Source organism: Arachis stenosperma, chromosome 1, assembly GCF_014773155.1.
Source record: "Arachis stenosperma cultivar V10309 chromosome 1, arast.V10309.gnm1.PFL2, whole genome shotgun sequence".
Taxonomy (NCBI): Eukaryota; Viridiplantae; Streptophyta; class Magnoliopsida; order Fabales; family Fabaceae; genus Arachis; species Arachis stenosperma.
Window position 1 is genome coordinate 42,861,102 of NC_080377.1, and position 16,245 is coordinate 42,877,346.

Here is a 16,245-nt window from a genome sequence, read left to right on the forward strand (position 1 = left end):
AAACAAAGTACATCACATACATTAATACATAAATACAAAAAAATCATACTACTTAACTCTACAAATATAAGGAACCATTAAATAAACTACTTATTAATTATTTTCTCACATGCAATCTCATGAAAAGCTTATCGTTTTTCAATTATTGTAGACGTGTTAGCATTAAGTATTTGCATATTTCTTTGTATTTATCTTCATTTCTTTAATATACCTCTGAGTTTATAATTCTTGTTCTTTTGTTGTCGCTTAAATTTGTAACTCCTTTTCTTTGATTCCATAATCTTTTCTCTATGTTCCCTCTCCTCTTCTCTTTCCTTTTTCTATCCATTAGTTCCTTTTTGCTAACATTTTTAATATCTTCTATAAGAAATAGTTTCTTAATAATGGATGTTTTTTTCACTAAAATCTTCAGACATTTGTGTTTTTTCCTTATCCTTTCTCTTGCTCTTCTTTGATCCGTGTGGGTGAACGAGAGAGTCCATACCATTTTTTTCAGCCAACGGTGTTTTTGAATTTGATGATAATGAGTATGCTCCAGTTATACTGACCTTGATTTTTTTTTATTCTCCACTTTGTATTGGTAGTTGACTTCTCCATTTTTGTTCTAAACGAAGCATATTCCAATGCCTCTCAAACGTGAATTTTTACCATAATTTGTGAAATAAATTTTATAGGCCAACTCCTTTATATCATCAGCGTTTGAACCACTCCTTATGTTTTGACTAGTTTGATTGTAGCAACCAACAAATTGTGTAACTATCTACTAATCTTATACCATCATTTCTTACAATGTAACTACCTTCCTTTTCATATCAGTGCTAAATTCTACACAATAGCCGTGAATTCGATTTCAAAATGTTTCGCCCTCTTGATCGGTATCAAATATAGGATCAGTTAAAATATTCAATCATGTACCGATCAACATCTCATCATTTTCTCATTGCCAGTGTTAAATACTATCTTGCCTACGATTTTCAATTTCATCATCATTGAGGTTGATAGCATCTAATCCATGAGGATTGGCAAAATTTGAATATTGCGAATTTGGACTGGATTGATCGGAGTCTGAAGGAATGGGTTAGAAGAGCCACCAACAGCAGATGAGTCATATCTCAGAGTTGGAAACGACAAAGATGTTGGAGTAATATTTTCGATAGAAAAATTAAATATGGATGAAAATGAATAATGTGGTGTTTGTGAATTTTGATTATGTATTTGAAAAATAGGAAATTAATTATTATGAAAAACTTGAAAACTTAAATTAGGAAGATTTTGTGCATTTAAAATTTGAACATTTAAAGTTTGAGATTGTTGAGTATTTAGAGTTTGAAAAAATAAATTAAATAATTGAGAAAAGAGTTAAATTAGTTTGGATCAATTTTTTCTTAACAAAAAATAATATTGACAGAACTTTGATTTCATAAATTTAAAAAAAGATTGAAGAAGAATATAAAAAATTGTGAAAATAAAAATGTATGTAAGTAGTATATATAAAATAATAAAATATTAATTTATTAATAATAACGGTAATGGTCATATGTTTTATTAATCAATCCTGCTACGTTATCAACAACATATCTGCCAACTTCTGCCAACTCTTATTTATAAATGTGTTAATGGAAGTATTTTTGTAAATGTGTCTAATAAAAATGTCTTTTTTATAGCTATGTTTAATAGAAGTGTCTTTATAGATACATTTTCTGGATGTGTCTCTTTATATATATGTTTAAAATATAATAATTAACTATTGTTGGTAATAAATTGGCAGATAATATGTTTATACTCTATACTTTTCCTTTATTAATATATATGCAACGGTTCTTTCCATTTTTATTAATATATAACATTAATAGAAGTGTCTTTATAGATACATTTTCTGGATGTGTCTCTTTATATATATGTTTAAAATATAATAATTAACTATGCAACGGTTCTTTCCATTATTAATATATGTAACATATATATATATGTCAATATATATGCAACGTATAACTTATTAATATATATATATATATATATATATATATATATATATATATATATATATATATATATATATATATATATATATATATATTGTTACATGTTAAAATTTTATTGGAAGTAATGAAATATCATCCTTTAGCAAATTGGGTTATTTTTTTATTAACAAATAACATTTGTTAAGCATGAATTGATATATCTTATATATATCCATAAACAACAGTTTTGGATTTGTAAATCCCAAGTCTCTTGGGTGAACTACGACAGATTTGAATGCAAGTTTTTGTAGCATGATAACATAACGACTACAAATAACAATCTATTTGCTTCTATTAATAACTAACAATATATAGATGATTACATTTTGTAACTATCACTTTTGATATCTACAAAATTACTAAAAGCTTTATTTATATATGTTATAAATTTAAAAAATTAAAACGCATCTATTAGTTTAAAAGCTGGAATATAGAAAAAGTAAAACAAAAAAAAAACAAAAAAAGATTAGTAATATTTATGAAATAGATGATGAAAAAAATTGCTCTGGTCTAGAGATCAGGGTTGATGTAGTTTATGTACATGAAATTCAGATCAACAAAGAATCTAGAAACCTATCACTACATAAAATAGAACATCAATGCCTAAGTTCATAAAATAGCAGTTGTCCTATATTTCAGAATTGATTGATCCGTATAAGATATCATTTTAGTTAAGGTGAGCAAGCATCAGAATATACATAAGGGAAAAAGAAAAGGGAAAAACAATACTTGTAGATACAGACAGACCCACAAAACATGAATTATTATTGGGCAAGTGTCAAACTTGTGGGCAACTAAGTTGGTTTTTCAGTACACATGGATATTGATACTAATTCCTCCCAAGTTATTGCTATTACTCCGGATTGAGCAACTGTCATCACTGGTAAGTTTCTCCGCAGAAATCTTCTGGTTAGGACCACACTGCAGCCAAAGGCATGAGATTCTTGCCAGTGCTGCCCGTCCAGCAACCCCTACACGGTAAACCACACTTAAATCTGCCCAAATTTCACTAGGCATAGTTTGCAATTGAATGCTTGGATCATATCCTTCAAGATCTGACTCAGTTATCACAACTACAGAATTATCGTCAAACATCATATGATTTCTTGAAGCTATTGCTGCCTCAGAAGCCTTAGTCTTTACAAATAGATCTGCAAAAGGTGCATGTCCAACAAATCTTCTCCCCATGAGGTAGCGGTAGTAATCCTGAACAGCCTGATCTCAAAAATAAAGTTAGGAAAATTAGCCATAATTATTATCCATTTTCCGTACACCATTCTAAAATAAGAGCAGTAGCGCTTAACTTACCACTGCTCTAAAATAAAAGTATGATATCCAAGCACTCATAGGACAATCAAAGCCATACAGAAAGTCACACGATATGTTATAATAACCAAATGACATTTTATACTTACTTGCCACTGAGATGAAGCCAAAAGCACCCTTGGTCGAATTGACTTCACATAATCATATGCACCCTCCGGTGTCATTAGTTTGTGGTGCACCTACACATCAGCTTGGATTGTAAGAAAAACTAGGACTGTTTGATCATTTTATACACTCTTAAGGCAAGGTACCAACCAGATAACAAATAACAACAGTTGTGCTGCGACCACGCCCAGCTTTGCAGTGGACATATGTAGTGTGTCCAGATAATGCATTTTCTTCAGCAAAAGAACCCAATAATCAAATCAATAGGGGAAAGAAGTCATCACAATTTCAAATGAGTAGAATAACTATCATAATGAGAACCATTGTTGTTTGAAGCCTATCTGTATATTTCCATAAGTTCTTAACTTGTAAAACCTTTATCCAGTTCCCTTTTCCTTTTTGTGCAGGTAAAGAGGTGTAGGTCTTTGATAAAATCAAGAGAAGTATAATGCATGAGGATGAGGAGTGTAGTGTGTAAGGATTTGGAATATGAAACAAACTATAGACATCATCAATCCATGATGCTTCCATCTTATAAGGCCACATTATGCAACATTTTGCAAATACATTAAATATTAATGATCATTTATCCTCCAAAGGAAAGTAACACTAGTATATGACCCTAAATTTAGTCAAGCAATTTTCTTAATACTTACCATGTATGAAGTCCACAGCACGGCATATATCATGCAACAATGGAGCAAAACAGTAATCTCTAGTAGGAATCACTAGATGGTCAATTCCATGAGCCTGCCATATTCGTTCAATGTATTAATAATGAAATCTTTTGAAGAACACCCTAGATTCTATTATAATCCAGTGCAAAATGCAGAACAACAAACATAACCTCGCACAACCCAATATAGACAACTGGAAAACATCACAAACAAAACTTTCCAGTCTCTCTGCAATTAAAGAAATTGTTCACAAAATCTACGTCCCTCATTCCCCAGATTATAAAATTTCAATTGAACTTCATTCTCATAATAATCTAGCAGCAGACAAAAGGATTATTGAGAAAATTAGCCCACAAAAATACCAATACTCAGTAGACGAACAAATGCAATTTCAAGGGAAAGGGCTATGCATAATATACTCACATAATATAATGTTGTTGGAACCAAAGTCTCATATGACTCATTCAATGTGACAACCCCACGAACACCAAGCTCCTTCAGACGGGGAACATCAATTGGAAATGGAACAGCACCTAATAATATGAACTGAAAAAGAAGAAATTAAGTACGTCAGAATTAGGACTAGGAGGAGTTCAACTTTCAAAACAGAAGACAATATTCAAATGCAACCAATAAAAACATGCAATCTCAGCTCATACTTTCAAATCAAAATCATTCCTTTCAACTCTATGCCAACTGTTTCAAACCCAGTTAGTCTAGCAGCCAACTCTAAGTCAACAGGGAACAAACATTTGAAAACTGCAAACATGCCCTTTCCATAGTATGATATTAATTAGTATAGTTTAATTGATATTCACCACCATTTTAAATATATATATACAAGCATCCAATTACATATTGTCAGTAATGAACTGACCGATACAGAACGCTAAACTCATAATATAAGACACTTCAACACATTGTTGGATGTCAATACAAAGAATAAACTAACTATTAAACTATGGCAGTAAGACAATATCTATTATAGTGATCAACAGAGAACAAAGGCCAAAATTAATAGCTACACTGGCATAAAATAAATAAATATATATATGGATCTTCCATCCGGGTTTTATCATCGCTTCAAGCACCTTTAACATTGGATCAGTCACCCCAGATGTATCTTATTAAAGCAGGTGAAGAAACCAAAGCAGGCAAATTCACTCAATATATAGATCCCTCTACATGTTAATAATCACACACCTCTTTCACCAAGTTTATTTGAATTTATATCAAAACAATCACATCAATGAGAAATAAAACAATTGTTGATAATAGCCACTACTAACACAGAAATGCAATATAAATATCTAATGCAAGTCTTTAATCAAATGACAAAAGATTACAAAACCTAATATTAACAACAATTACATAATAAGCTAACACCATTCAGTGTATGAAATAGAACTGAAAACAAGCATACCTCGTCAACCTTATCCCACCATCGAAATTCGGCCTGAATCTTGTTCCTTACAACATTGTAAAGCAGCGTGGGATAGAAAAGCGCGCGAGCCCCCGCTCCAACCAAAACCTTCTTTGCATCATAGCCCCCAAAGCTTGATGACCTCTCTTCCTCTCCATTTCCTTCCACCTCACCACCACACTTCAATTCTTCTATACGCATAACTCACTTACAAATTCGTAAAAACAACTTATACAGTACTATGAACAGATTTACAAAACAAAAAGGAGAAATGGAAGCCCTAATTGACAAATTAGATATATTCACACAGTTATCGACAACACATATCAACGAATCTATTGCATCCAACTCCACGGACACAAAGATGAGAGAGAGAGAGAGAGAGAGAGTCGTATTCTGTCCCAAATTGCCAATTGACGAATCACGGAACCTATGAAACCCGAAATCCACACCAATTCGAACAGAGAATGGTACTAGGACAAGAGCTAGAACGAGAAAAACAGAACTCTACGAGATTTTGCCAGGAAATTGAGACCATGATAATGGAAATGGTTTGTTCGGGACGCTGGAAACTAGGCTAGAATGATGGGTGAATAGATTGTCGTAATTTCCGCCACAGAGAGAGAGAGAGAGAGAGAGAGAATGATTAGGAGGGGAAAGAATAGAGGGAGGGGAAAGTATCAGAGGAGAAAGTGGATTTGGGGATTGGAATCCCTAACCCTAGATTTAGGATTTTGGTTCAAGAGAGTTCAGAAAAGTTAGTGTTCTCTTTTTTTTTTAAATAAAAACAAAAATGGGCCACTAAACAAACTCGGAAATGACGAAACTCACGAAAGTGAAGGAAAACGTTAAAGAGAAGAGGGGAAGAGGGAAAGGTTTGAATGACATGATGGTGACTCACAGGGAAGGTGAAAGTCGATGAAAGAATGACACGTAATCCGCCAATCAGGCATTGCCGACAGCCCATTGGCCAATTTTCGCGCGAAGTATTTCTTCCATTAAGGTAAGGGAGTTGTCCGAACCGAATCGAGTTATCGAATCGATCATATTATTGGGTCACTAAGTTATTGGTTCAATTGGTGAGTTACTAATTGAATTGATTGACTCAGTATTATGTAAATAAAAAATAAAAATAGTCAAAAAATTAAAATTAAAATTTAAAAGACATATTTTTATCAATATTTTAAAAATATCAAACTATACTAAAATAATATGGACCAGGAACAATAAGTATTTTATTATTTTTATTCTATTATAAATATTTTTATTTTGTTTTTATATTAAAATAACTATTATTTTTAAATTTTAATAATTTATTAATTAATTTATATCTATTACACTATTATATATTATAAGTATCTATTGAAAAATAATACTAATAGATATTATATAATTATGAAAAAATAAGTGAATTTATAATTATTGTTAAATAAAAATATAATTAATTTAAGAATAAAAAAATTTATAACTAAATTTAAAATAAAATAGATAAAAATAAATTATTTGAAAAAGATGTGTATATATGTTATAATATGCATATACATTAACAAAAAACATAGCTTTACTTTTTTAGAGGGGAGGGATTCGAATCCCATCTCCAACATTTTGGTAAAATTTAAATCCTAATCGGTTCGGTTGAACTAGTATTTATCGAGTTTGATCGATTTTGATCGATTTATTTTGAGTTTGACCGGTTTGTATCAGTGTTTCATCTAAAGATGTTCGCGGTACAGTTTGGATCAGTTTTGAGTCAAAAATTCATCCGATCATAACACTAATTTTACTTGTAGTATAGTTTGGATTGAATGATTTTTTAAAAAAAAAACCCGATCCAATTTCAAGCGGTTTGGATTGGATTGGATTTGTGGTTTTGTAAATTAAAAAAATTAAATACACATAACAAGTCTCAACATCAAATTTTAAATAATCAACAATGACATAACAAGTCTCAACAATATCTCAAAAAGTTAACGATAAGATAATAATAGAAATAAAATTATAGGTTAGTTAAAATAAATAAATAAATAATATTTTGGACATAAAATATTCATCAAATAATAATAATACATGAATAATATAAAAAAGTATAACAAATTAAACATGTTATAAGTATAATTGTAAATATAATAATAAAATAATAATATTATAGCACATTGTACAGTTTGGATTGGATTGAATCGGTTATGAAAAGTAGATCCAAAATTCGATCCGATCCAGCAGTTTACAAAAAATAGAATCCAATCAAATCCGAATTAATGCGGTTTTAATCGGTTTTCGATTTGGATTAGATTAAGTAAGTAGTTTAATTTAGATCAGTTTGGATTTGAACACCCTCAGTTTCACCTCATGCGATTCAAACATTGGACCGAACCGATAGGATTCAGTTCATCGATTTTTTTTGTTGAACCGACCGGTCCGATTCGACTTTAATAACACTGGATATTAAATATATATTTTTAAAAAATTAAAAAATATGACAAAAAAATTAGATATTAAATATATATTTTTTAAAAAATTTTAGATATAAAATTTTGATATAATTTTTTACAAGTTGTTCCAATGGATTAACTAAGATAATTTTTTAATTCTCAAAAATTAAAAATGTGACAAAAGAATTAAGTATTAAATATATATTTTTAAAAAAAATTAGATATAAAATTTTGATATAATTTTTTACAAGTTGTTTGAATGAATTAAGTAAAATAATTTTTCAGGACCGAAATCTCGCTTTGTTCATATCAAAATGAATACCTGCAAAAATATTTTGATATCTAAATGAGTACATGATTTTTTTAGAATGTAGAAAGTATAAGAAAATTGTGGAGTTAAATCCCAAAATGGTCCCTGAGATTAACGTCGTGCACTAAAATCGTTCCTGAGATTCCAATTGTACCAATTACGTCCCTGAAATTGAGAAAAGTGTACCATATTAGTCCATGACCCATTTTCTCTTAACGACGTGATGACATGGCTGGATGACATGGACGGTAAGTGACACGTGTCACTTCATGATTTGGCCACGTGTAATGATATGATGATGTGGTGACCAGTGACACGTGGCATGCTGATGTGGATATTTGTGCCACATGTCACAATACTATTTGACCACGTATCCGTTTGTACCACGTGTCACAATAGTATTCGTCCGCATGTCATCCATTATGTCATCGTTGTAGGTGCACCAAATTAGTCCATTACTTTGCATTAAGTGACTCATTTTAATCCTTGAAATTGAATGGCGTGCACCAAACTAGTCCCTTCACCAATTTTTTCTCATTTTTATTAATTTAAAATTTTAATATCTTAGATGCGCTAATTTCAATTCTATTTTTTCATATATCGTTTAAATACAAGTGTTTTCATAAAATTTTTAAGATTTTAGTTTTAATTATACAATTTTTTTTAATAATTTAACATTGGTAAATTTTGTAATATATAAGTATGTTATTATAAAAAAATTTATATGATTGATTGGACACATTTATTTTTCATAAAAAAACATGTGCTTTTAACAAGAAATCAATAATTAAAATATAAATTTTTTTTATTCTTATGAAATACACGTTTTTGTTATGTGTAAATCGATTAAAATGAGTCACTTAATGCAAAATGAGGGACTAATTTGGTGCATCCACAACGATGACATAATGGATGACACGTGGACGAATACTGTTGCGACACGTAGCACAAACGGACACATGGCCAAATAACATTGTGACACGTGGCACAACTATCCACATCAGCATGTCACGTGTCATTGGTCACCACATCATCATATCATTACACGTGGCCAAATCATGGAGTGACATGTGTCACTTACTATTCACGCCATCAAGCCATGTCATCACGTCGTTAATGAAAAATGGGTCCGGGACTAATATGGTGCACTTTTCTCAATCTCAGAAACGTAATTAATGCAATTGGAATCTCAGGAACGATTTTAGTGCACGACGCCAATCTCAAAGACCATTTTAGGGTTTAACTAAAAAATTGTGTATCCGTTTGTATAATTTTGATGTTTTATAAAGTTGATATTCGAGCTAACCATCTTATGTCTTTATTGGTTTTAATGATTCCTTAAGGTTTTTTATGTGAACGGCAGGTGTTTTGTATTTTGCATAGTAAGGACTTGTGGATTTATTATCTCAGGATATTCCAAGATTCATTATATAGACAAGTTCGTAATCTCGCTACATGGTTTACTTAGGAATTTTTCATTTAAATAAATAAAATAAAAGTAATAATTATCGAAATAAATAATTTTAAAAATATTTATCGATTTATGTTTTCTAATCATATCTCATTTACACTGTAAATGAAATAATATTTTATGTATGTCATTTATAGTGTAAACGAGATATGATATGTCAGTTATGACGTGGCTATCTCGTTCATACTGTAAATAAGATAGACCCTTATTTCGTTTACATTTAGGCCGAACGGCGCCTTTAAATATAAGTCATTTACAGGCTGTTCCTAGACTCTCTTTTTACCCTTTCCAACCATATTTGAGTCCAATATGGTGATGGCACGCCAGGCGAGGAACGACGGGAATATCAACAAATTAAATAAGACGTCGCATTATGTCGGGGCGGCCGACTTCGAGGTTAGTTGCGTTCTGTTCGGTTAATCTAAGTATGTGGACATTGTTAGGGTAGTCTCGTAGTGACAAGCACTGAATAAAATACTTTAGGGATTAGACTGTATGATGAATTTAGAACAATATTTGCTTGTGTAATATTAGTATGACTTAATTAGGATTTGCTTACTGACATATGTAATTTAGAGACATTTGTAGAGTAGACACATGGTAGTATGTTCCTAAGTAGTAGTAATACTTTGTTCTTAAGTAGAGTAGAAAAATGTATTATTATCTCTTTATAGGTTAAACATTTTTTTTCATTCCGTAGAGGTCTCGCCTTCTACTGCCCCGACAAGTCAGCCGTACCCTTCCTCCACCGGACGCCATCGTCCCGTATCTGGCTGAGGCCGGGTTGGGCGATACGGTGCCCCTCAGAGACTTTACATTTGACAATTCCCTGATTTTGGTACTCGTGGAGCAATGGCGTCCGAAGACGCACACGTTTTATCTCCCGTGGGGTGAGGTCACTATCGCCCTGCAGGACGTGGTATATCACCTAGGCCTACGTGCACACGAAAATCCCATTGGGGTGCCTTCGTAACTTTGGGAGGTGGTACGGCACGGCACAGAGACGTAGGCCATGGTGGAGCAGCTGCTTGGTGCCAGGCCTTCGGTAGCGGCACAACAGGCTGCTCAGAGGAATGAGTCATTCACGCTGAAGCTAATTTAGTTGCGTGATCGTGTCCGCCAAATGCCCCCGACCGACGATCCTGAGACCTTCCGACAGTATGTCCGATGCTATATTATGTTACTGATCGGAGGGTATCTGTTGATAGACAATTCCAACAACCCAGTGCACGTACGGTGGCTACCACTTTTCCGGGACTTCGCCGAGTGTAGAGCTTTATCATGGGGCTCTGCTGTGCTAGCATGGACTTACCAATCACTCTGTTTGGCGGTACAGCGGGGCATCACGGACATCGCCGGTTGCACTCCGCTTTTGATGAGTTGGATTTACCATAGATTTTCTCAGTGGTGTCCACCAAATAGAGGAGTCTACCAGTATCCGCTAGCTGCGAGGTAGCCAAATATTACTTTTTCATTTCGCGTTAAACATTGTTGCTAATTCGCATGGTTTGTTACTTAATGAATTGTATGTATCTCTGTTATTGTCAGGTTGGATGGACTGCAACAGCAGAGTAGGAATCAGCATCAGGCCAGGGTCTTGTACTGGAGGGTATCGATCGACCGGTTGTATTTCGATGAGGTTAGTCATGAAATTAAATATTTTGCTATTTTTAATACCTATTGTGTTGTAATACTCGTTATTTTGTTACACATTTTTTTATTCAGTTTGCATGGAGGGTGTACGATGACCCTGCACTGCAGGCTCTGTGCTCACACTGGTTCCCTGAGGAGGAAGAGTGGGGTACATGGTTGTCGGCCGTTCCGCTGGTCTACTTCAACATTGTCCGGTTTGTGTGAGGGGCGAGGGATCAGTCGTCCTACACATAGGTCGAGTGTACGGAAGGATCACTGCCATTATGTCCCACCTCTGCAGAAAGCTCTATTACTTGCTCCACCATGATCCTCCCATGGATGTCGAACATCACTCGCACATGATCGTCCCCTAGAAGTCGGAATAGTCGAAACCGAAAAACTTCGTTACCCATGGTGGCCAGCAACCTATACGCTACCCTTCCGATTTCTCTCGCTTCTGTACCACCGAACTTGCTCAATATCAAACTCCTCAAATCGGACAACGTCTCCACACGCTGAGTGCAAAACAACATCGGATCCTCACACTCAAATGTCACCCCGTTTGTCGCCGTTTTTCATACGACAGTTGGGATAAATAAGCACAACTATGTATGGACTACTACTGGCCATTAATGCCTTGTATTTGTGACAAATATGAGACACAAAACGGATAGAAAAAATTTGTGAAGAATACGAAGGATTACACAACTTTTTATAACTGGTGGGATTCTACTCCATGTATCTTGTTTACACGGTAAACGAAATGAACATTTCATGTATCTCGTTTACACTTAGCCACATCGCAGCTGACGTGTCATATCTCGTTTACAGTGTAAACGAGATATGACTAGAAAACACAAATCGATAAATATTTTTAAAATTATTTATTTCGGTAATTATTACTTTTATTTTATTTATTTAAATAAAAAATCCGTTTACTTAGGGCTAGTATAGGACACAAGCATTATTAGAAAAATAATATTTTTATTTTAAAAGTTTGATAATTTTATGTCAAATAATTTTTTTTAAATATTATAAATAATTATACTTTTTAAAAAAACAGAAAAAATTTAGAAATTATATTTTATTCTGAATTTTTTTATACACTTTTTAAATATTGTCACAAAAAATCAGATCAAATAAATAAATTATTTATTAAATACGATATTTTTTCACTTATAAAATATATAATATTTATTGGTTGTTTTTTTTATATTTTTAAATTATTTAGGAACTATTTTATTAATAACATCTTTTAGAAAGTTTTTTGTTAACACCTAAATTTTTTAAATATTAAATTAGTAGTTAAATTTTAATTAAATAAATATATAAAATATATTAATTTCCAATATAGTAAATTTTTTTAAAAATACTTTTCTGTCATTTCATATGGAGTATTTTTGAAATAAATTTTTAGTCATTTCATAAACAAGGTCTGAAAAATAGTCCTGTTAAGTAAGAAATACTAAGATAATGTATATAAGATGTATATTTAAGTAATTATCTAGGTGTATATTATCTAAATACATCAATTGAAGATTGGTTATATTTCCTATATTTACTCTATATAAATAGCTATATGACTATGAGGTAGAGTTTTCAAAATTTATACATAAGCTATCCGTACCGTGTTTTATGTGAAAAATGATTACCAACATAAATTACTACAAAGAGTAACGGTTTATGAAGAATAAAGCATGATTATATAAAAACGCGAGTTTAGTAGAAACGCTAATCCTTGAATGGATATAGCGGTTTGTGAATGGCTAATGTGGTTATATGACTTTTGTATCATGATTCTATTTATTTATTTTTTTGTGTCTCTCCAAAAGAGGCCAAAAATTTTTGAAGGCAACAAAATTAATTGATAATTTTATGGGAGAGTCTTTTTTTTTTCAGAAAGTCTTTTTTTGCTGAAGTGAAAATGGCAGTAGTGTTGACAAAAATTCTAATGAGAGTTTTAATTCTTTCATTATTTGTATAACTTTATAAAAAATTCTTTTTTTGTGTGAATTTTTTCACATATTTTAAATTTGACTGAACATAATTAATTCTTAGTTGAATATATATTTTTTTAAATTATAACAAAATAACATAAACTTTCATATAAAGGACAAATAATACAGGACAATACGAATTCTACTATTAAATTTTAATAGGCTATTTTAATTAGGATTAGTTTATTCTTAAATTACAATATCATACACTTATATCATCTTAAATTCATTTCCTAACTTGTAATAATTTTTAAAATGCTTAGATTAATTTTTGGATAGTAATAACATAATATGTCATGACTTCTCTGAGACAAATGTATTTACTAAAATATTAGATAAAATAATTTTTTGTCATTAAAACTTGTGACGTCAAAATTATTCTAAATTAATTTTGAGTTTCAATTACGTCTTTATCATTAATCAATCAAATTATTTTCAAGTTATTAATTTTTTTTATCCAATTTTATTGCATCAACTATGATTTAATTCAATATTCTAAAAATTGGACCAAATCAATCGGTTTGACTGAGTTAATTAAGAACTTGTCTTTTGACTTGTCTGGTTTATGTCTAGCACCGTCGTGCAAAAATTCGATTAAAAAATTAGTCGAATCGACGATTAACTAGTGAACCGGCAGAATCGGTCCGATTTTTCAACTCTTGGTTCGCTACTTCCCCCTTCAAAACAACGCTGTTTTGATCCCCCCCAAAAAAAAGCCAACTCATCCAAAACACTCCCTCCCCCTTCAATCTCTCACAAATACCCAAAGCCCCAAACTAACCAACCCTAACCCTATCAGAGTAAACCAGCAAAGCAAAGCAGCCACCATCGGCTCCCACCACTATCAGCGTCGGTGGGGACAACTAGTGGTTGCCATCCTCGCCTCTCGAAGATCTTCTCTTCTCTTCGCATCGCCAGAAGATCAGTTCGAAGCTGTTGTTAGCGTTGTCGTCTTTGTCCTCGTCGTAAAGTTCAGACTTGTTCTCATCGTCATCGACCGCCCTGAACTCATCGTCTCTATAACGATCCAACTTCCAGCATATCATGATCACACTAGAAGTTAAGCGTTACTAACTTGCTTTCCTTAACTTTAACTATTATTTATTATATGAGCCTAAATCATTGTTAAAACCTTATCACTTTGTCGGGTAATTTTTTTTATAAAACGCTTTCTAAAGATGTCAGTCATGTACAATAAATTGTAAAGATAAAAAGAAAGAAGGATATACATAAGGTGGTCATATAACTCATAAAATACAATCAAAGAGTAAAAACAATAACAATTTTTCAAACATATAACATAGATTAATCCATACTTAAACATACATCAATATTCATGTATATGTATATATACAGACTCATATATACACGAGACACCCTAAGTCTTGGCCCATTTAAAAAGTCTCTAGTCTGAAACCCAAGCTGGATAAATCATACCCCTCAAAAGACTAACAAAGAGAGAAAAATGCTCTAGGATCCTTAGCTTCACATAACGGCAAGCGTCTTTAAGCACACACGTACTCCAAGTCCGGGATGTGGCAAAAGAATAACACCACTTCTTCAATGGGCATCTCCATCAGCTTCGCCTGTAGGGAGAGTAAAGAGAAGGGGGTGAGAACCTATGTTTTCCAGCAGGGTATCAACGAGGGAAACAAATCGTTCATTGGTCCTAGGGCAAAGCTCTAGCGCAAACATAATCGTAGCTCACTTTCACCCCGTGACCATTTTAATTTCTTTTAGTTAGTTCAACCTTAATCATCTCTTACATCTTTTCTTATAGTTTCTTACCCTTGTTTTATATTAGGTTTAGCCTTATCACATCCAGTCAATAACACAGGCATCACAAACAAGTAATAAACACGAATACAAACAAGTCACACAGCACACAGTAGAGGATTCAACCATAATGCAAGATAATAGAAATATGAAGGTCATGAGCTCATGTATCAGTTTACACTATATAACTCGACATTACCTAAGAACCAGTCTCAAATATGGTTTCCAAATGTTCAGTTGCATAAGCCCTATGGCTAAAGCCATTCAATTGACTTCAAAATGCACCAAACCCTATGGCATAGCCATTCAGTTGACTTTAAATTGCACTAATATGCCTACATCTGGAGAATAGTTCTCAACTTGTGGACGCCCTTACTATACATTAGCCCATTTTTGGCCCAGCCTAAAAGCCCTTTCTCGATTATTTCAGCCCGAAGGCCCTCTCAACAATGTTCTCAATATTTTTTTCTCTGTTTCCACAAGACTTTTAATCTTTCTTTGATCCTCTTTTTAACATCTTAATTAATCATAGTCTTCTCCTTATACCTCTTCTTAGGTCTTCTATGAAGAGAACATCTAGATTTTGGGCTTTAAATTGTCTTTTTACGTCTTTTACTGTAATTACCGTTATGCTCCTAAACTTTTACACAATTTATCATTATGTCCTTATCTTTTATCATAGTTCTTTTTATGTCTCCTGAACTTTAGCTTATTTATAATTTAACCCCCAAATTTTTAGATAATTATATTTTAGTCTCTGAACTTTTAATTAATTACACTTTGATCCCTCAACTTTTATCTAGTTATGCTTTTACCCCTATATTTTTACCTAAATTACATTTTTATCCATATATATTTTTGAAATTACTATTTTGCCGTTATATTTTTAAGAAATTTTTATTTTATCCCTGAAAATTAGTTAAACCGTTTTATCCCTACACTTTTTTGTTAATATCCGAAATACCCCTTAGCCTTTAAATGACCATTTTAGTCTTAATTTTTTATTAAATTACCATTGTATTTTTTTATGTTTAATTACCATACTACCCTTGCATGATGAAAATCAAAACCTTGCTTC

At 32.2% G+C, this 16,245-nt stretch overlaps 1 protein-coding gene across 1 annotated transcript; it reads right to left on the reverse strand.

Annotated features, from left to right (window-relative positions):
- Positions 1-2,469: 2,469 nt before the first annotated feature.
- On the reverse strand, positions 2,470-6,365 carry LOC130973627 (phosphatidylglycerophosphate phosphatase PTPMT2-like). Its single transcript, XM_057898250.1, has 6 exons — positions 5,553-6,365; positions 4,553-4,675; positions 4,109-4,202; positions 3,603-3,685; positions 3,437-3,526; positions 2,470-3,236 (listed from the first exon to the last, which is right to left on the reverse strand). The coding sequence occupies exons 1-6, from the start codon at positions 5,751-5,753 to the stop codon at positions 2,829-2,831; spliced, it is 999 nt and encodes a 332-aa protein (XP_057754233.1). The 5' UTR covers positions 5,754-6,365; the 3' UTR covers positions 2,470-2,828.
- Positions 6,366-16,245: the final 9,880 nt, after the last annotated feature.